Raw genomic sequence first — 23,370 nt, 5'->3', positions numbered from 1 at the left:
GTCTCTCTAGTAGAAGTCTGTTGTTAGCTACATAAAAGGAAATCTCCTGTCGGGCAAAACCGAAGATATAAATAAAATGCACGGGGAGATATTTCAGCTCTATATGCATCTGAGTTTCACTATCTGAAGGAAATTAACTTCAGATATTCATCTCACTACGCGCAGAACATGAGGATTTATTTATTTAATTAAAAGTGATGCACGAGAACTACTCTGTTCCCATCTCCACATCTACCGCCAGTACGCCTGGACACAACATGAGGAAGCATATCCTCATGCCGAAGGGTGACACTTTTACTGAGGTTACCAGGGCGTTTAGTTTTAATTGCAAGACGCAACTGCTCAGGTGTATCATAATAATTGTTTATGTGCTTCCGTGAGCAAACCAAAAAGGGGGGGGGATAAGAGAATTACCATATGTTGGTTCATTCTGGATGCAATAACGCTATTAATAGAGGCATAAAGATGTTTCACACATAACTGTAAATGCAACAAGTACCTTATTCATCAAATGATTCTGACACGATCTTTCTATTAGCTAACTTAGAACAGCCAAGATATTATTAATGTTTACAGAATTAGTACAAATAATAGATGACTTACTTAATGCTAGTATTACTAATCTCTTGCTGAATATTTTGCTTACTTCTGCATAAGATTATTACTTTAAATTATCAGAAATTCGGTCTCTACTATAACTCTTCCCTTTCAGAATGCAAATTATTTCGAGTATTTTTAAGCTGAGGTTTTGGATTTTAAAGAGAGGGAGTTTTTGGCACTTTCGCGCTACGTAGTTAGTTTTCTGACAGTTCTAGTGGTTGTTATTATTATTATTCGGGTTTGCGGTATCTTAAATTTTCTTTTGCCGTCGATACTTTAAATCTAATGCACATGTAAATTTATTGAGCCAGCTTTCTAGTTTAGTATTTAATTGTATATTCTCTGACTACTCTTCAACGCTTCATTTAAATTTGACTGTTCTATTTATTTGCATCACCCCGAGCTGTATCCTTGTAGCACAAAGGCGTGCTTTTATGTTCAAAGTTATTTTAAGTAAAAAAGATTATTTTTATAAGCTTTCTAAGCCTTTGTCTTTTATCTCAGAGATAGAAATAACTCGCTTCACGTCTATTAGGTTTATAGAACTAAAGTAGTAATACCAGACCAAGTGGACTGTAGCATTATTAGAACTATAGTTGTGCTATAAGTTTCGAGTAGTTTTAAACGAAAGGAAACTTTTATTAACTTTTATGTCATTGCTACATGCAGGTACATATTTTTAACAAAGTTTCCTTAAATACTGTTTCCTTACATTTTCGACAACAAAGTTTCCAAATTAGTGAAGAGAAATTGCTTCAACATCGAAAGGGACGGTCTGGTAAATATAAATTCTCACTTTTTATACAGTCTTTCTTGAGCGGCATTTATTATTAGTAAAATATGAATTAGCTGTTAATAAATTAAATGCGAAACATTCCATACCTTTAAGCTACAGATTCGCAGAGATATTTGCGTGATTAATATACTCACAGGGCCAGCTACAGATTTAATAGAAAGGGCTATTTCATCGAAAATGAAATGGTTAATTGCTAAAATGAACAATATTTTTTTTTTCATTTATGCCCTACATTCAGCAGTTGTACAAATTGTTTTCCAGTAATAGTCTCTAAAAGCTGATCTAAGTCAGTAAATTCCTTCTGGAGTATTTTTCATGTAGAAGTGTGCATATTTCAGGTAAAAGTTTTTTTGCTATTGTAAGAACATAATGAATATTTTGCTGACTGTATATTTTTTTCTTTTGAGTAAGTAAAAAAATAATTTCTTACAGAATCCCACACAGAATATTTAAAACTGCCTTCACAAAGCTTTCTATTTTATTCTGAGAACTTTATATTTAGAAGTACATGTATAGCATCAATATTACTTCCTTGTACGAAGTAAAGAAAGTATTGTAATCATGAAAACTTTTGGGTATCATATTTCAACGAAAATATCCATTTTGACCGTTATCTAATGCAATTTAACGATGTTTTTGTTTCACATCTGTACGGAACGACAGAATAAAAGTCTATCTCTTCCCAAACGAATTATAAAAACTGATTTAAAATGGATTCAGAAGAGAGTTTTTTCGTGGCGTCTGTACGTACGTGTGTATATATGTATGCATCTAGCATAACTCAAAAACGAGTAGCCTCAGAACGTTGAAAATTTCGTTCAAATTTTCGAACGTTGAATGCAACTAATCATTGCCATTGATCGGAAATTATGGCAATGATTACTTGCATTTAATTTAATTACTTGCTTTTAATTTATTTCTTTTTACAATTGAAATTTTGTTATTTATGATTTAATTCAAGTCCCCGTTAAACATTTTTAACATTTTTCTAAATTGAACTTACTAAGCATGGATTCACTCTTTTAAGATAATTCTACTAAAATTAATCTTGAGAGATAATATAATCAATATTCTTTAGTAAATAAATTATTATTAGCTTACTTTGCAGCAATTGCGCAAGTAGTAGAGTAACTCGATTTCGCACCAAGTGAATTTAAGATCATACAACATTTGATATATATATATATATATATATATAATTTATTTCCTAAACAGTATTGATTAATTGATTATATTATCTCCTAAGTTTAATTAAAGTAGAATTATTTTAAAAGTGTGCATCCATACTGGTAAGTTATATTTTGAAAGATGTTTTGAAGTAATTTGAAAGCAAAATGTTAATAATGTTTTAACGGGGACTGGAGTTAAATCATCACGAAGAATAATATTACAATTGTAAAAGTAAAAATTAAAACATGTATGTTTTTGCTATCAGGTTCTGTGTTCCTCCTTACTTGCTTAGGGAACATTGACTGTCCTGACTCGGAACAGGGAGCTTACTAAAGCTATGTTCAATAAATTTGGGAAGTAGACAATACACACAGGAAGGGTATACGAAACCCTTTATTTTTCTCTCTTTACAATGATTTCCGGACTTCGGAATACAGAGACAAACCACTTATGGTCTGAACGTAAGAATATAAAAATATTAACTAAACTCTAACTAAACTAACTTTGGATTAATCAAACAAGTGCCTAACTCCAAGATTGGCCGTATATTAACAAAAAGCCGTATGTAGTACAGAGAACTGCTAACACTACGATACGTTTAAAATTATCAAGAGGATTAAACCTCTGGCCTTGAAGGCAACCAGCAACCGAGTAAAACTACTATGGCAAGCGGCCTGCTTCTAATAGCTCCTTCCTCTCTCTTGCTTGGCAAAAAGCCACAACTTAAGTACTTGGCGTTCGCAAGACAAATTTGCATGAATAAGTTAAAGCTTTTAATTCTGGCCGGAAGTAGAAAATAAGAAGTTATAGTAAAGATTTAAAATAAAATAAACGTTAGTAAAACTTAGGATCCTTACATTGCTTCCGGTTAAAGTTATTATGCCTTTAGTTAACCTCCATGCAATAATTATATAATAATCAGTAATTTAAAAGTTGTTTAAGTGCGGCTAAGCCTAATTTTTGCTTTATTATAGCAGCCGTATTTGTTTACGTTGAAAACGTAGCAGAATAGTGAATTTACTGCCAATTTAGAAAACCTAAGCGTCGCAACAACAAAGATAGTGTCTTCTTTTATTATTTTTAATTAAATCATGCTTAATCTACTCTAGAATTAAAATCTAAGTTTTTAAATTATCCCATATTTTGACTCAGCGTAGCGTCCACAATAAATTGAGTCTGTTTCTACGCCTTCAGTGTCTTTTTGTTGAGTGAGACTAAAAGTAAACTTTCAGTTTTGTGCACCGAAAAATTTGCCTTCTTGCCCGCTGGCCGAATTGCGTAGAAACTCTAATTTTAATTGTAAACGTTGTTCTTTAAATTGTTTTAACTGTGTTTATGTTTTATATTTTTCTATGTTTTTCAACTTTTAATAAAAATATTTTTAGGTTTTTAAGTATTTTTGCCTTGTCGCGAAGTGAGACCTGAGTTAACTGAATGAGAAATATATCTGTAATAAAAATCGAGGAAATAACTTTAAATAAAATGCAGGAAAAATGCGTATAGTTTAATATTACGTTCAAAAAAATCATGTGGTGTACACATCAGATTTTTTTAAAATATGGTAATACAATGGAATACAATGGAAACCCTAGTCACCTTTTTTGCACGAACATATTTTAAACCATTTTCTTTAACTCACTCTTTAAAGTACCACCACTGCAACTGTTGCTGGAATGTGAGGCAATAAGTGAAAATACGTGGGCATCATTGTTCTTTTTACAGTTATTCCTTTTTAAATCACTTTTTCATGAAGTTTAAATGATCGAGACAATAACTGCGTTTTGAATATTATTCTTCATAGCTTTGCACACATTTCGATCAGCGATAAAAATTATTTTGTGAAACGAGTATGCTGATTTTTTATCTTGATATGTGTTCCAAATACTTTTTGAATTCAAAATAATTCTATTACATAATGCTGGGTTTGTGTCCAGAGTGTGAAAGATTAGCCTAATGCTTAGAAAAATTAACCAAACTTTAATCCGTTTTCCATGAACCATTAAAATACAAACTACCAACGTTAAGAGTCATTAACGTTGGTAGTTTGTAAATAAAAAGTACATAGATTATGTATGTTAGTGTAAAATAAAATTTTAATTCAATTGAAACTAAAAACACATACGCCGTAAAAACAAAAGTACTACAAAATCACAACCAGCCGAAAATTCTCCATAAGTCTGAGAACGACATTATTCTAAAGGATAAGTTTTATTTCACTGGGCATCTAATAACTGTAGCTGAATTATCGCATTCCTACGGAAAAGATTTTGTGATGTAAATGGACATGCAACCAAGGTTCTAAATTCAACCAAGGTTCAAACAGATCAACCAAGATTCTAAATTCACAGTAGGCATGGTTGATTTTAGAGACATAATAATCTCTACATTGGCCCCCGAACGAAAAGCGTGAGGTAAGATACCTGGCCGAATGTGTCTCAGGTTCATTCGTTTAAGTGAGAATAACGCAACGACATTCCTCCGTAGATCATGCTCGCTCTTGGCATTCAGCTAACAGTTAGAAAATTCCTACGCAAATGCCTATGCGGGCCTACTTTACTTTTCATGTAGCCTGGTTTAAAAAAAAGAAAACCTTCATAGTATTTACAAAGAAATTTTAAAAAAATATTTGTTGCTAAATAAATAACACCAGTCAACATCAAAAGACAATTATTACGATCATCATATTATAAAGAATAGCCGAAATATCATTTAAATGTATTAAAAAATTTCTTGGAGGGACAGTTTTAAAATTTGTAACTTTGATATCTTTAAAGTGACGTCCGAACAATGTAGAACAGAGAGGAACCTGTAATAAAGTATGCGCCGCCCAGACGGTATAGTGGTTAGGGGAGCCTGACTGCGATACCTAAGGACCCAGGTTCCAATCCTGGAGAAGACATAGATGTAAAATCGACTGTGCCTTCATAGGAGGTATCGCTGACCCCTATTAGGTGCCTCCATAATAAAATGACCACCGCTTCTGGCCTTAGTAGTGGCCAATGCCGTTATAGGCAAGTGCCCGCCATAGGAAAAAAAGAGGTATGCCCTGCACCGAAATTTAACGTATTAGAAGTACGACTCTTCCCAATGAAAGGGGCTCTGAATTTTACTCTGAAAAATTAGCATTCTTTGATTTCTTTATCTTAGTGAGTAAAATCAGAATAATTTCGAAGAATAGAATCCCTGCTAATACAATGGAAACCCTAGTCTTAACAACCTCTTTTACAAAAATGAATGCAAAAAGTGACTAGTTCCAGCAGTACTTTGTCACTGATGGACAGCAAACTAATTTTCTATACTCCTGTTCTTTCCTAGAAGGACCAATGGCCGAGCAAATGAAACCGTTGAATACTAGTAGTTTGAATCGAGCTCATACCCCAGCGAATGAGCTAGATGCATGGGAGTTCTCGTTTTTACCTCATGCATAACTTTAATACGAACCCGTTTCCCTTCCCTTCCGCCCACCATCTGCCGAGCGGGTAAAATCGCTGAACACTGGTAGTTCGTTCTGAGGTTCGAATCCCGGAAAAACGGGCTGGCTGCGTGGGTATTTTTATGGTTTCCTCGTACGTAACTTGGATACAAGCCAGTTTCCTTTAGAAAGTCCTCCACGAAGACATCCATCCTCTTATGTATATAATTGTCGAGTGCTTTGCTATAATTATATCAACACCTCATGCAGAAAGGCCACACACACATGGTTGGTGCGTTGGTCAAGCAATAGATTTGATCAAACGGCTGCGCACTGGTCATATGCGCTCTCTTCGTTTTTGTGTCGGGCATTAATGTCTATCTCATTTGCCCGAAATGCAACTTGACCCAGCCCATATCTTGTTGTGCATTGGTTGCATGAGGAGCCAACTGCTGTCCTATCCTTGAGTTGTTCTTCGGTCATCGACCTGATCTGATGTTGCGGTCAATTGGGTGGTATAAACCCCAAACAAACAAACAAGTATAATAAACCAAGCCCTTAAAATGTTGTAATGTTGCTATTTATCTGAAGGATTAAGTCCTGCAGACCTCACTAGAAAAGTTAGCGAGTTATCGCTACGTCTGAAATATTAAGACAAAGTCATTAGAAGGTTTAAATAACCTTTCTATTTTATCTGAACTTTCAACATAAAAGGAAAGATTTGTGCTGCAGACTTCTCGTGGCACTTCCACTCGTTCCACTTGTGGTAATTTAAATTAAGCACTCGCAGTCAAATAAACTTAAACGCCGTTAAAATAGTCCAACGCTACACGTTCAATAACCTAACCAATAAGATGGCTCATTATTCTACCAGTGCGTAAGTTTAAAATGTTGTCTAGCGATGAAAATGCAAAAGCAGAAATAATCATTTTTTAGGTGGAGCTGACGAAATTGTAACAGCTTTGCGTTAAGTGCCAAAACCTATTCTCGCTCTCTCTAAAATTCAAATCCCTCAGCCCATATGCTCTAAAAGCAAAATTGCATTCTGCTGAGGAATACGGAAAGAGGAAGTTTTAGTACTCATCCTAATTATAATAACTGATTTGTTAATTTAAGAAAATTACAATGTCTTCGACGAAGACATCCTTTCCCTTGGACCACCAGTTCTCAACCTTTTAACTAACGCGTACGATCTAAACAGAAATTGAAAAGATTTAGTACCACCACTACATTTTACAATTATTATTTTTCAGTTTCTCAATAGAAATGTTAAACGAAATAATGTTGCCGTTTGTACAACCTTTTGGCTATTTGTAGTAAATATGCACACATCAAAAATATTAAATTAAAAACTGGTTACCGTTTCAAATATCAAATTTTAAGTTGTAAATACTTTAATTCTAAAATGTAGTGTGAAATTAGGTCCTGTTTAAGAGAGATCAGTTTCTTTATATGCCTGGTCTTATTTCACTTAGCTTTAATCTTAAATTAGGAACCACTTTTAAAATTTTCTTCTGTATTTATTTTTCAAATATAACATGGAAGAAAAATCATAGTTCACCCAAATAAGTTGGGAAAAATATTTAATTAATGAGATACTATTATCTTTTTATAGGAACTTAATTTTATTTCCTATTATGTATTAATCCTTTAACATAATTATGACATATGACATATGAAAACGTAATTTATGACAAATTTTGTTATTTCTATCGCTAAAAGAATATTTGTGAAAATAAAAGCGAATTATTTTGCTAAAGTCTATGAGCGGCTATTGACCTTGAACAAAGCTCAGATCGCATAAATTTACAAGTATTAGAGAAAACAACTTAAACAGGATGTTGGGATATTTATTTTGAGTTTAATAGTTAAAAATACTTTGTTTCTTAGCGTACCACCTATTTTCCTCTAGCGTACCACCAGTGATCGCTGCCATAGACAAAAACCCTCGTGAGCTTTTCCTTAGTCCAATAATCCTAATTCTTCCTATACGATGTGCACGAAAATAATTCTACTATATTGCATATCCAACTCGTTTTAGAATGGGTCTCCATTCCAGATCCAGCTTCGAAATCAAAGTCACTTAAACTTCTACAACTGTAGTTCCTTTTAATATAATTTTCAACTCTTTCAACTTTTCCTACTCTTTTACCTAAAGATCTAATTTTCTGAATTCTCTTCGATCTTAAAAGTTACAATAATTAAATATTATTCTTTTCCTACATCTTCAAAATGATTAAAGTTAATATTTCGCTATATTCTCTTCTGCATGGTTCTTCGACAGCAGTTAAAGTCAGTACACTACAGTTAATTTTTCACATCTTTCATGACCACATTTTTAATAGCATCCGCAAATAGAATTATCTTGCTTTCTAACATTATTTTTAATTTTTATATAAGTCACTAATACTGAATATGAAGTAATACGTAAAATGATATTATGCATGATTGAACGATTATGTTAATACACTGAAACAAAAAAAATCGTCAGTTATTTATTTACAAAAAAATATTGGAAAAAGTTAAATAAAACAAAAATTTAAAAAAAAAAATCTGAAATGTTTCAAATTTTAAATTACGTCCAAAGGAGCGTTTTTTAACGTTTTGCGTGTTACCTTTATTTATTAAACTAGCAGCTTCGCTGCCAGCTTTCGTCTGGCTTTCAATTGTACCGAAAAAATGGCTGAAGGAAACACCAAACGTTAAATTTAAAAACTGCGTAGAATTTTACTCTGCAGAACAACTTCCTAAAAAAGTTATTACGTATAACAAAATTACAATGAAATAAGCAATATCCCTTAATACAAATATTAATTATCCTAATAAATAAATGAATCAACTTCCCTTTGCAAAATCTTAAGAACTCAAATGGTATAAAGGAGGTTAAGAATTTTGTTTTCTAAAAAAATCACTCAAAACTTTTCAATATCTTAAAAACAGTGAAAAGAGCAATAAATAACATAAAAGAATACAAAAATTTCTGAAAAGCAAAGTATAATTAATGATATTGGTACTTTTCCGTTTAGGCGCAAATCTCGCCAAGCAGACTTTATTGGCGACAACATACAGTATACACATAAAAAATATTTAAAAAAATGTTAATTCTAAGAATTCTTTTTTGAAGGCATAAACATTTTAATATCGCTTAAAATTTTATAAAAAGCCAATAAATAAAGACAGTAAATTTGTAAAAAGACATTAATTTAAGAATTTACTATGCTTTCATGGTTCAACATCTTGATTCGCCGGTTCATATCACCTGACCCCAAGCGATCTCATCTCACGTAAACTACTCTACAAAAATCTAATGCTCGCAGTAATTATCTACATTAATTTCAAGTTAAATCTTAATTTGGAACACAAGTTTAAATGCAAGAAATATATCAATTCGTACGAATAGCTTACTCAGAAATTACGTAAAGCTGCAGTGCTTTACTTCGCTAATGCATTTACGTTAGAATTGATGAATTTAACCCTTGACTTACATTTTCTATATTTTCGGCTTCGGGTAAGCGCTGTGATTGCATCCTGATCGACTTAATTACCGAAAATGGCCTTAGACATAAAACTGAACTATCTGATAAAAATTCTATGTAATTATATGCCACTATTGAAAGAAACAATCAATCTGATAAGAAAAAGCTGAGACTTGTTTTGAAAATGAGGCGTAAAAGGTTACCAGCGAGAATATTCCGTTTGGCATCGGTTGTACCATTATTGGCGACTTTATCGCTTGCGCCGGCAAAACGGAAAAGTACCATGATATTTTATCTTATATTTTCAAGAGGAAAAAAATTACAATGAAATAAGCTACATCCCTGATACAAATATTGGCTAAATCGCAGAATAGGTTGCATCAGTTTACTTCTCTTATGCTTGGACACGCCTTTTTATGACGTAATATTGTTTACACCTCTTCTTAAAAACAAGTTATAAGTATGCTATAGCTTCGTATTTAAAGAAAACTTAAATTATATTTTAACTGAGTTGAAATGGTAGGTTTATAATGTTCTGCGCGAGATTTTTTTAACTATAAATCTACTTTTGTGTTTTGTGTGGTAGTGTTAACGCAACGAATTATCTCTCACAAATGTATTATTAAGATACCAAACGACTGAAAACAATCATTAGCAAACGATTGAAAATATTGAATGCATGAATTAAAAATTATAACCGTAACTTCTGAAAATACAGAAAAGAATTATTTTGCTTAAAGAATGTTTTGATTATTGATGAGTGTGTCAAAATCGGTGCTTACTGCAGAATGGATGAGTATCTGAATCTGGATTTTTTTTTTTTTTTTTTTATCAGATGGAGCGAAGAGGTAAAAAGAGCGTTATTGAGTGGTGTATGGAGAAACGTTTGATTGCAATATTGTACAAGTGCCCAATTTGTGGAACAAATATGAAACTGGTAAAGCGAAAAAAACCGTATGGACGGTTTAGAGTGGATGTGTAGAGTTACTGGAGGCGAATGTAGGCATTTCAAGGTCTGTTCGAAAGAACTCCTGGTTTGTGATGAGTTTGTGATAATTCGACAACTCAAATCAATGGAGTTGGTTACTCGCGAGTTTCTGCAACTCTGGATTTTTTAAGTGAAAACAGATTTCTGATTAATGAGCAATGGAGAATTTATTCAATGTCTGATTTTTTAAGTAAAAATAGATCGATGTGCACATGGGCAAAGCCAATGTGGTGCGCAATGCCGAGGTTGTGCGCGATGCCGATTTTGTGCAATTCTTGGATGTTTTTTAAGTGAAAATAGATCGATGTGCACATGGACAAAGCGAATGTGGTGCGCAATGCCAAGGTGGTGTGCGATGCCGAGTTTGTGCAATTCTGGGATATTTTTTAAGTGAAAATAGATCGATGTGCACATGGGCAAAGCCAATATGGTGCGCAATGCCGAGTTTGCGCAATTCTGGAATGTTTTTTTAATATTGAAAACGGATCGATGTGCACATGGGCAAAGTCAATGGGGTGCGCAATGCCTTGTTTGAGCAATTCTGTGATTTTTCTTTAAGTGAAAATAGATTGAAGAGCACATGGACACCGAGTTTGTGGAATTCTTTGATGTTTTTCGAGCGAATGCTGATCGCTGTGTAAAAGGGAAAACGAGGTTGTGTGTGAAGCCGAGCAGTAATGTAACTTTATTTATGTGTAATATTTAACATATCGTTTGTGTATTTTAAATTTGTATTGTTGTTTTAATTGTGAATTATATTTAAGACATCATTTTTCATTTAAATTGCATTTTTATTTTTATTTTTTTTGGTTTTGATATGTTTATAACGCTTTCCGACTTACGATGTATATCGATAGCCCGACGATCTACTCAACAGTAGCAAAACTGTAAACTTTAACCCTTTAAGTAACGTTTACCTCATATTTTATTACGTAGTGTTTGGTATCGTAATTGCATTTGATAATATGAGTTCACTGATAATATGTGTGTGTGTGCGTATGTGGAGCATTGCTTAGTGTTCCAAGTTTGTAGTATTTATTTTATTATATTATTTTTTTTCATTCTGAGAAATTAGATCTTTTTATTTATTAATGCGTAGAATTCTAGTATGCCTACACACGCCTTAACTTTTCAATAATTTTATTTATCTTTATTTATCTTTTTTATTTATCTTTATTTGTTCGTATCATGGATTCATACTTGCCATTTTCTTGGAGAAAATGAATAGTCATAATTATGTTTTTATAACATATTATCATTTAGCTTTAGTTAGAAATTTATATATCTACATATAACTAAGGTTAAATTGTAGGGTTTTACCTTATTTTGCATAACAAATTTCTTTTAAGTTTGATACCTGTTCTACACTTCTCAACTTCCCCTCACATTTATTCGCCAGGATGTAAATTTAAAGTTAAGTGAAGTGCTATTTAAACGTGTGAATATCTCAGTTTATTCAGAGCGTGTTTCGCTAGCCAAGCGCACGTTTCGTTGTTATTTCGCGGTCACTCTAGTAAACCTCTAGGCCTCATCAGATTAGTATCACGCCGGTTAGATTCCTGTGAGTGCACCTCTTAGGCGTAAACTTAAGTGCGCTCTTACACGATTTATTTCAGGTTGACTTCTATTATATTCTATGTTTTAGTTTCCACCGCAAGTGGTCGGTGTCTTTGTAACGCACGAAGTCCGTGCCTTTCTGTTAATTAGTTGGAATTAATAAAGGGTTATTTTCACCCTTCTTCTGTGCTGGTATTTAATTCACACCTATGCGAGAATTCGCCAGGTTCATTCTAGGATCTAATTTAGTTTATGTAGAATAACAGAGACAGATCTTACAAAAGAATTACAAATAACTAAGGTTACATTATACAACATTTAACCTTAGTTTCATGTTATATCACTTAACATTATATAACTGAGGTTAAATGATCATAAATAAAACGCAGCAACATATTTCTAGTAATAAATTAATAAGGCATTTTCTCCTTCCTTTTCGCATGCCTTCGGGGTATAACTGGAGGGACGCTGGACGCATATTCGGAAGGTCCGAAATTCGAATCCCGGAGAAGACATTGCACATTTTTCACGTTCCAGCATTCATAAAACTTAATGACTCTGTAAGCTCATTAATTTAAAAAGACTCTTCTGAAGTTAAGCTGTTAAATATAGAGTTACCATAGGGTTAAGTTGTTCCACCGAGACATAAATCTACCATAAAACAGTAAATATTACCCTATTTGATCCAACCTAGTAAAACAGCATTATCGCAGTAGATTTCCTTATCTCTACAAAAGGTTTTTTCTGAAAGAGAACAATTGGGCTGAGAGCTTTAGTAGCAATAATACTGTACGTTCAGTTTGCTGCGTATGATCCTAACTTTGGGAATGATAGAATCTTGTATCGATCATTCAAATATCGAATGATGCGTCTCACACAATGCTAATTTAAAATGCATTATCTGTTCTACATATTTCATTCTCTAATGAACTCATAAATTATCTATGAATATGAGAAAAGAACTAATGAAACAAATTATTAGCGAATTTCTTTTCTTGTCAAACATTCTAAATTTTACGTCAAATTAAATATACTTTGAATTTCACAGCTAGAGAGACTAACTTTCTTGTCGTTGTTACAAATAATTTTTTTCATTATTTTATACTTTAAATTAATTTTCATTCTGTATTTTCAGTGATAGTTATAATTAAATTTAAAGCAAAATCTTTTTTCTCGCTTTATAAATAGAAATCCTTAAAAACTTTAAAAACAAAATTATGTTCTCATGCATATTTAAAATTAATATTTCTTATTTTATTTGCAGGGAAAAATATGTCGCTTCTTCACTGTGTTCTTGTTCATAATATGCACAATTTCGACGCCCACTAAATCAGATTTTCTGGATGACATGAGCCGACAGTTTTTCGGTTTAGCGAATGATGGACACAGTCAGTCAAACCAGCAACAGTATAAGAATGACCCAGATCCTTTCCGGCAGATGTTCGGATCTGCTAGCCAAACGGTCAGTTCAAGACCGCCTCCTCCGCCAAATCATCATTATGCCAATACTGCAAGGCCTGTAAGACATCCTCAGGGTCATGTAAGACCTCCTCAAGGTCCTGTAAGACCTCCTCATCGCCAAGGATATTATCCCATTCAGCAAGCATCTCCTTATCCAACTCCTCCAGGATATGATGGACCGCAGCCTGTTTATGGGCAACAACAAGGTTTTGGGCAAAGACGTCCCGATACAAACGACACGGAAACTCAAGGATATCCAGCTGATGCACGTAATCCTCATCATCCACCTCCTACACACTACTATCAAGATCATAACAGACATCCTTATCCCCCAGCAGAATATCATCAACAACATCATCACCCAGCTACTGTTGTAGATTACCAACAACCACCAGAAACAATTGTTGAATATCAGCAGCCTGCAGCTGAATATCCTCATGATGCTGTGCCACATCAAGTTGAATATACCCATGTGCCTCAACAGCCAGCGGTAGTCGAAGAACACCACGGAACCGCGATAGAAATCCATACAAATGATGGCCATCATCATGAGCCACATGAGCATGTCGAATATCATCATCATCCCCCTGAGATAGAACATCATATTATTAAACTACCCAAACCGAAAAGATTTCAACTTAGCTATAATCAGCCAAGTCCAGATCTCAAAATAGTAGATAAGCATTTAAGACTTCCTCCCGTAAAATTTAGATTCCACATTAACCCAAAAATTGTTATAACAAGTAACGCAAAAGATCCTCTTGAAAAGAAACATCATGATGATGAACACGATTTAGAACCTTTCCCTCCACCAGATGCCTTTTCTGATCCTGAAACACCACCATCATATAACAGACATGTCGTAGAGCATTATCCTGTAGAACATCATTATCCTGCAGACCCCCATTATCCAGTTGAATATGCAGCAGCAAAACATTATCCTGTAGAACATCGTGCAATAGAGCACCATGCTCCTCCTCATGAGTACACTTACGATCTCAGTCAGGGCCATAGTCATTTGAACCCACATCGTAGTCATTACGAACCGACATTCAAAATCAAAACTAAGCCAATAATTTTTACTGAACCTCCCCCAACAAGACCCACAACTACTCGAAGACCGACTACTACGACTGCTCGTACCACCACAACGACGACTACAACTACAACGACCACTCGACCACGAACAAGAGCTCGACTAAATGCCAGAAATCCAGGTTTTTCAGTCGCCTTCACTCAGGGGTCAACTACAGCTACTACGCCTATAGAAAGACAGGGCGACATAACAACAGCTAGCACTACAAGCAGAAGAACTACATTTAGAAGCAGCTCTGAACGAGAGCGTGAAAGTGACGGAATTGCTGCCCGAAAGGATGAAATGTCTTCTATCGCTACATCTTCTACCACCCAGCCCACAACTGCATCAACAACTTTGTCTACTACTCCGAGAACAACTACTACTACTACGACGACGACGACTGTTAGACCTACTACGACGACGACGACTGTTAGACCTACTACGACGACAACAACAACAACTACGACTCCTAAACCTACAACGACAACAACAACTACGACTCCTAAACCTACAACTACTACGACAATAATGGTACCGAAAACTACAGTGACAATGTCTACGACAAGTAGCACGTCCACTTTTGCTTCTACTACAAGCCAATCTACGCCAACACCAGCTGAAGAAACTACTTCACAAAGATCTTCCACTTTGAGCATTGATACAAATGAAATTGATATGAGAAAAGCTACAGAATCACCAAGGCGCCGATTAGAGCCTTTACAGGAAGGATCTTCTTTTACATCTAAAAAATCAGAGACTGTGAATATCGAGAGTTCAGAATCCGTCAAAGTGATTGAAACAACGATGTTGATTGACGGTAAAAATCAAACAGTAAGATTTTACTATATAACTCAACCTGTCAAATTTCCTTTAGATGTATTCCAAAAAATGACTGGCCAAAGCAATGATGGTACTTCAGGAATGAAAGTAATTAAACTACGAGATAAGAGGTATGTCGTAAGCGTCCATAATAAAGATCCATTTTCACAGCCATGAATTTTTCCTGCAGGAAACAGGAATATGTTTATCTGTGATGAACAGTAACAATTTGGTCTCACAACTATGCACATAACGCCAAATACAGTAACTCAGCGGTACTGATCCGTTTGTGTTAATATCTATGTGCGCCTTCGATACAGATATAGGTGCGATGTAAGGAAGAATCTTCCAAATGAGTCATATTTCTCGAAAAATGTGATTTCATTTCCATAAAATATTATTTATAGTAGTTTGCAGGTTAAAAGAGCAATTTTGATAAGTCGTAGAAGTTATTGCTCGATAAATAAAATCACTTTCGTAGCTTCTTTCTTCGGTTCTGTGAACTTTTCACAAATACTTCTTTGAAACTGAGGTTAGAAAGCGTTCCTTCTTTTTCATTATGAAAACCGTACTTTTATAGAGCGGAATATTGTATATATTAATTAATAATTTTTATAACTATTTTATACGTAAAATAAAATAAAAATTGTTTTCAGCAATATATTCTCCTGTTTTTGATGTTCTGTTTTTCTTCCTGTGTTCAACTAAATGTTTTCTTGCAGTCACGCAACCCCTAAATCTGAAGATATACTTTATTAAAGTGCACCTGTATATATAACTTCCGTTCCTCAAATGTTAAAAGTTAACATAGTGGAGTAATAACAATGACATTTGATATAGTATTAAGAACTCAACGCATTTTATTAAAATAATTTATCTTAACATTATTTTACCAAAATTTCATCGTCCAGTATATGTTCATATATAGCTTCCTATCTGAATATACAATTCTTTTAAACAATACAAATTAACTATAAGTCATTCTTGGCTAAAGGCAAAAATCTATATAATTCAGACTTACCTAAACATTTAAGATGAGCTTTCAGTTTGAGTATGCTCTTCACAGACTCCAATGAGCATCTAATTCCTAGGCGCTAATCTCCAAGTTTTTAAGTACAGCATTTTAAAAGCAGCAAGAAACTGTTCCCTTTGAAGAAACATGTATATCAAAATGTGTCTTGAACATGTTTTTGTACATGTTTTTGTAGTAACATTTACTTTTCCACTGTCAAATGTATGATTGAACTGATACCAGGACATAATTTTTTTTAAATATCCAATCATACGAACTCTAATGTCTCGTTTATTAACCAATATCTCATTAGAATAAGTAGACCTTGTCATTCCCGGCATCTTCATTTCTGCTACTCTTACAACATGTAGATGCTTCACCAATGGATGCGTGGACAAGATAGCTAAATATTGGCAGTTCAAACAAACAGGACAGGAATAAGCATACGGGACACCAGGACTTTATCATATGGTGATATAGATTATAAGGTGTTTATCCCTCCTTTCCGCATGATTCCTTTGTTTAACTGGAAGCATACTATACGCGTATTCGAGAGGCTCAGGGTTCGAGTTCCGACAAGGGCATTGCACATTTTTCCCGTCGTCTGCTTCAAAATAACCTAAAGACTCTACAACTAATAGAAAGACTTTTTCGTAACAGTTATTACTCACAAATATCTTGCCCTTGTTCCGAAACGTATTTCTCAATATTGTTAACTTTGTGATAAAATTTTAGATTATTTGTATCTTCGAAACTCGAGTTCGTTTGTAGTTTCTCTAACGCTGTGATGTACTTGTGTTAATGGGCATGAGAAGAGGTAGTGTTCTGAAGATCCTCTTTCGACGGAAACCTCCACCTTTGCCTTTGTCTAAGGAAGAGCTATTTTTCTCGTAGTAATAAGCGCGGAAGGGTCATGTCCAGATATGAACTTCCTTAACAGGGGTTACTGAAAAAACTCCGTTTATTACGTCAATTAGTTCATACGTTCTCCTACGTTGGGAATTCCTATAGTTCCACCAGATTTGATTTACTTTTTTGTGTGCTTCTTCTTTTAGGTATGACTCAAGCCATTTTAAGTTTATATCTTCTAAATCAAAAGCAGTAGCTGCACCTTTAGCAAGGGACTCGGCGTCTTCATATCCTTCATTCCCTGCGTGTGTTTTCATATATAACCAAGAGAAATTTTAATTTGGATTTTTTCATGGAGAAGATGAAAATTTCCTTTGCTATTGGAGAAAACATTTCGCTAATTCTTCTAGTTCGCTAATGCAAAACTTAGCTAATGCATCTACCGAAGAAAGATAAGCTGTTAAAACTGTTAGCTGACTGTTTATAGACTCCTTAAAGTAAATTTTAATGTTGGGAGGACTTGCAGAATGTCGAGGTTGAGAATTCAAAGTTATTCGTATCGTAAATTAGTCCATATAAAGAAGCTTTAATCCTAAGCTGTATTTTTTCGCACAAACACAATTCCGAAACTTGTAGGTAGTAAGATGACATAAAGTTGAGTTTACAGTTTAAATGTATCTTAACCGGAGATTACACAAATTTGGCCTAACTAAGCTGGTTAAAATCTTTAATGGCACATCGTCTAGCAAAATGACGATAGCCGGAATATTAACAGATAGAGCTAGGAGGAAGAAAAGGAATTTGTAATCATCGCTGCCGAAAACCGTATCGCTATAACTTTCGAAACCCTCCCCTAAAATACTCACTCATCCCTTTTGCATCCTAGTGAAGGCTAACGGTTCAAGTCTTAAAAATTGAATAACATAAATCACTTACAGTCATATTGTTGACAGATCAACACCCAAGCCATTCTATGATCCAAAATTTCGACGAAACCATACCATTTTACTAACGTCTGTGTTAAGACAAACTTATGAATCTGAGGTCTGTGCTTGGCAAGTTCCATCGAGTTTGCAATGAATTGGTCTTATAGTTGACATAACAGCATCCAAACTATCGACTATATTTAACAAAATCAAATTTATTACAAACTATTTAATGAACCCAAACCATTCGACTGACAGCTGTAATATGGAGCACCTCTTCATTTATTAATTGGAATCTGTGCTTGGTGCGTTCCACAAAGTTTGCCATGAGGTGACTTTACAAAATTCCAACAACTGCATTATATTAAATTAGATTTGTATCATTTTTAGAGCTCAAAATATTTGTTCATATAAACATAATAATTTGTTCATATAAGTCAGAAATTAATTAGTTCATATAAGTCAAAAATGGGAGCAAAATTTTTAATGTCCGTTTAAATTCGGAAATTTCGTGACACACCTCATTCTGAAACACTGCTTTACACTTTTACAAGTGCAATTAAATTATTTCCAGATAAAGTACTCACATTTTATAAGACATCTATCACACATGCATTCGTCATGACACACTTTTTCACAGGCAAATATCATGACCAGGCTTGGAGGTAAAAATTGCAATTCTCCCAGGGACATTCTCAAAAACCTAATAACAAACGCATGTTAGAACTAAGGTTATATGTACCATAAAATGTATTTTAAGATATTAACTAAATAATAAATGCATTGAAGCAAAAGTAAATATTTTAGGTTTTGGTAAAGAAGAAATTACGTTCATTAATTATTGGATGCAGTGGTTACTTCTGAATTTTTTGTATCGGCCTTTCGTTGGTGGTTTGCCTGTTTTTGATGCAAATAAAACTGAAGTGCGTAGTTGGCATTATATCTCTTGACTACAGTTCAAGTTTAGGATGCATTTTTAGTAGTGTCAGTTCGGTTCGTTTGATGAATGATAACGTTCTCACATATCCATCAAATTCCGCTTTTTTTTTTTTTTTTTTTTTTTTTTTAAGTGGCACAAAATTTTATGTGTATACGATAAATACGATTTGAATGTTTTAGAGCAGAGGTACTCAACCTTTCGACTAACGCGTATCATCTAAATAAAAACTGAAAAACTTGTAAGTATTATGTTAATTTTATTAACAGTTAAATTTTGAGTTAAACATCCTTTCCTATCAATTCTTAACTTCAACTGACTACTTCCGCCCAGAATTTAGTTTTAGAATCACGTCTGAATACATAATGAGGAAGAGCGGTATTTAACCGCGAAGTTCTTCGGTCTTAGAGAGAGAGATACCAGGTATTCTGTCTGCACGCGTCCGCCCTTTTTAGGCTACTCTCTCGTAAGCTATTATCAGGCTCTGCCGTACTTTAGGCCCTTGATAGCTTCGCAGTTTATTAACGTTAAGGGGCCACCTCTGTTAAAATCTTGATAGCTTCGGCTATATCTCTTTAGTTAAGATTAGTTTAGTTAATTCTTAGTCTCTTAAGTTCAAGCCCAAGTGTCGGCTTTATTATATACTCCAAGACGCAGTTTTGTTAAACTTTAGTTGGAATATTAAAGGGTTAGTTTACCCTTCTATCTTGTTGTTTCCTGTCACACGAACTCGAACGATTATTCGCTTATCAGTTCTTAAAATTCTTCAATTCCAACAGTAACTTAGAACTACACAGTGAGGAATTCCTACAAACTTAAGTACCACTGCTACATTTTACAATGATTATTTTTCAATTTCTCAATAGAAATATTAAAAATTAATTTATTTTGCCATTTGCACAACCTATTGGCTATTTGTATTAAGTATGCATAAAATATATTTTAGATTAAAAATGAGTTACCATTTTTATTATCAAAATTTAAGTTATAATACTTTAATTCTAAAATTTAGTGTGAAATTTGGGCCTGTTTGCGAGAGATCAGTTTCTTTATGACTGGTCTTATTTCAGGTAGTTTTAACCGTAAATTAGGATCCACTTTTAATTTTGTTCTGCATTTAATTTTTAAATATAACATGGAAGAAAAACCTTGTTCACACAAATAGGTTGTGCAAAAAAGCAATAAAAATTTAATAGCTTTATTTGAAATGCCTTTAAAGTTATGTTTCGGTTCAGACAAAAGTTAAGAAGTGTATTATTTTTGAAATCTTCCGCCCGAGTTCTATTACAGAAAATTTTTATCAATTTTAATTTTTCTTTACGAGATTTTTGAATTTAATAGTTAAAAATACTTTTTCTTTTGCATACCACTTATTTTTCTCTTGCGTACCACCAGTAGTATGCGTACCACCGGTTGAGAACCCTGTTGTTTTAGGGCATTATTTGACATTATCAGCAGTAAGAAGTAAATGCAGTTGTAAAAATTATGTATTTAGCTATTTTTATTACAAATAATATTTTATCTTTTAATAATATTTAAATTAAATGTAACTCATTTCTAACCCCCTTTTTTTTATAAAAATACAGGCAAAAATTCTGAAAGGGATGGTAACAGTTATCACTATGTAACGAAATATTTCGAAATTTATCGAAAAATAGCATACTTGGATTTTTTTTATCATTCCTTTTAGTTTTCTGTATCATCTATACTGATATAACCTTTCATTTCGTTTTCGGCTCTTACAGCAAAGTAAATAGATATAAACACTGAGAAACACGGAGATAAGGTAAACTCTCCTTAACACATAGCACTTTTCTCAGAGCAAAATCCAAAGCATCTGTAATCACCAAGAAAGATGTTAATTAACAAAGCATTCGTAGGTATTTATGGGAGCCTTGAGAGAAATCATTCCTATAGAAATAGAAAATACCTTTCTAAGGGCTTCCAGAATATCGCCAAATTGATGAAATTGGCAAATGTCACCAACTTGGTAACAATAATTCAAGATCAGGTACGAGTTTCTGTTTGAACTATCTTTACAGTTCAACACGTCAATCGACTTAAATAAACAATAAAACACCTACAGTGTGATGCATAAAATAAACATATACAAACATGTTAAGTGCCCATGTATTCGATTAAACAAAAATATTGAGTAAAAAGTATAAAATTATTACAGAAAATGGGCTAAATAAACATAGAAAAGAAAAGCATATGTTACAAAAATGTATTAAAGAAAAAAAGACGAAAATTCTGAAAGGGTTCAGATTTTAACGATTGTCCCCAAAAGGGCTCTTTTAAAGTTAAATATGGTTTATTAGTAGGGATTATCTATGGAGATAGGTCACGCGAAATAGCGAAACGTTTTATACTATAGTAGATGAATATGCATTACACAAAAATGGTAATATTACATATTTTCTGTGCACTTAAAAAGTGAAAAAAAATATATAATGCAGTTCTATAAAATAATTAATGTTTTTAATCAGATACGTTATGAAATAAATTCATTTTTATTTAAATCTATCGTATTAAAATGTTAAAAAATGGTGTTTTTAAGATATGCATCTATTGCTTTGAATATTATAAGGTATTTCTTCCCCCTTCCTAGCGTGCCTTTGTGGTGTAGTGATTCTGCACGCTGGGTCGGTATTCCAGAGGTCTATGGTTCGATTCCCGGCGAGGGCGTTGCTAATTTTTCATCAATCTGGCTTCTAAAAAATACCTAATGTCTCTACAGTATAATAATAGATAAATTAAATATGAAAAAATAATATCTTATATTTCTCCGAATGGCAACAGACTCGAATGAAAAGCAAAACAACGCACTGAAGCAAAATCCTGTTTTGAGACTAAAAAAGTACTTGTGGGCTAAAAAGTGCAATTAAATAAGCATAAATATTTACCTAAATTTACAATAATATTCAAGAATTTTCTCTTTCGTTCGGTATTTCTTTGTCATTTTTAATTTTCACTAACTTTCCGTCACCGAAACCTGTTTTTTTCCTTTTCACTTAACTGTCAGATTTACGGTTAACAGCAGCTATTAATAGTTAATGGTTTGAAGGAGACGAAAAGTATGCGATTTTGCAATTGCAAGGGATGTGCGGGCAGTTAACTGTCGAGAAATTCAAAGATCGGTTGAACTTTGAATCTAATTTTTACCAAAGATGTAATATGATATGAATTACTATATTTATTTTAATGTTTTTACATCAGAAAATATAGGCATTACTGAAGTATAATATATATATATATATAGAGAGAGAGAGAGAGAGACAAACCATAAATATTTCTGGGCAAATTGCCCCTTTGAGCTAAAAATACAATATATTAGAATATAATAATACACTATAATATAATATAATTAATTAATTAATTTTAAATAAATATTAAATAATTTATAATATAATAGTAGAGCTCCTCAGACGCTAATGGAAACAGACACAGCGACCAATCAGAGCCTCGGACTAACGTAATACACGATCGTATACTCGCAAGTGACCCTGAGCCTACTTCTTTGGAGTTACGCAAAGCATCACTTTGGGTACTCCGTGGTGTAGGCTCGGACCTTACCACCTTTTGAAGATGACTGGTCTACATCACGAAACTGTTTCAGAATTTCTCTGTTTTATTTAAAAAATGTTATCTTATGTCTCTGACATACTTTTTAGTTTGATACAAATAAATTCTACAGTTTGTAAAAGTAATAATGTACATTAATGTAATAATTTACAAAGCCTTTGAACCGTTTTTAACCCACTAATACAGAAATATATTATGAATGTAGATTTCCCAGAATTTAATACTGCTGTGAAACATAATTCAAACGGAAAATAATATATTAGTGTTATGAAGAGCATGCGAATTTCCGTTTTTCTTCGAGTTCCTAATGCGAGTATAATGAGAAACATACGGAATTACATTCACTAATGCAATGATGATATGGTTTTGTTGACGCTATTTGTTAGCGGCCATAACAGAAACAGAAATGAATTATTCCAGATTTTGCCCTTAATTCCTATCTCCCAAGCTGTTATATAAAAAATAATACCTCGAACGTTGAAAAGTCTAGACAGCGGAACAACCTCTGAACTCTACGAAAAACAAAGGAGGTGAAGACAACTTCGAGACATCTCCATTCTTGAGCATGCTTTGAATTTAATGCCAATTATTTTGAACGATATACTCAAGCGGATAAATGCTTCAATGTAGCAATTCAACGTAGATGTTATATGTACGGTCTACTTACGTATACATATTGATCTTTTGCAAATAAAATCCTTTAT

At 33.4% G+C, this 23,370-nt stretch overlaps 1 protein-coding gene across 3 annotated transcripts in view; it reads left to right on the top strand.

Moving 5' to 3' along the window:
- LOC118186860 (uncharacterized) overlaps positions 1-16,020 on the top strand; it is a 107,133-nt gene extending 91,113 nt beyond the window's left edge. For all 3 annotated transcript variants that reach the window (XM_035357025.2, XM_085825625.1, XM_035357024.2), the window contains exon 2: positions 13,264-16,020. In XM_035357025.2, coding sequence (XP_035212916.2) covers positions 13,264-15,534 — 2,271 coding nt within the window. In that variant the 3' untranslated portion in view covers positions 15,535-16,020. The remainder of the gene's footprint in view (positions 1-13,263) is intronic.
- Positions 16,021-23,370: the final 7,350 nt, after the last annotated feature.

Source organism: Stegodyphus dumicola, chromosome 10, assembly GCF_044657685.1.
Source record: "Stegodyphus dumicola isolate Sdum_Otavi_A_Nest chromosome 10, ASM4465768v1".
NCBI lineage: Eukaryota > Metazoa > Arthropoda > Arachnida > Araneae > Eresidae > Stegodyphus > Stegodyphus dumicola.
Note: the sequence above shows the minus strand (reverse complement) of the source record. Positions and strands in the feature narration are given on the sequence as shown.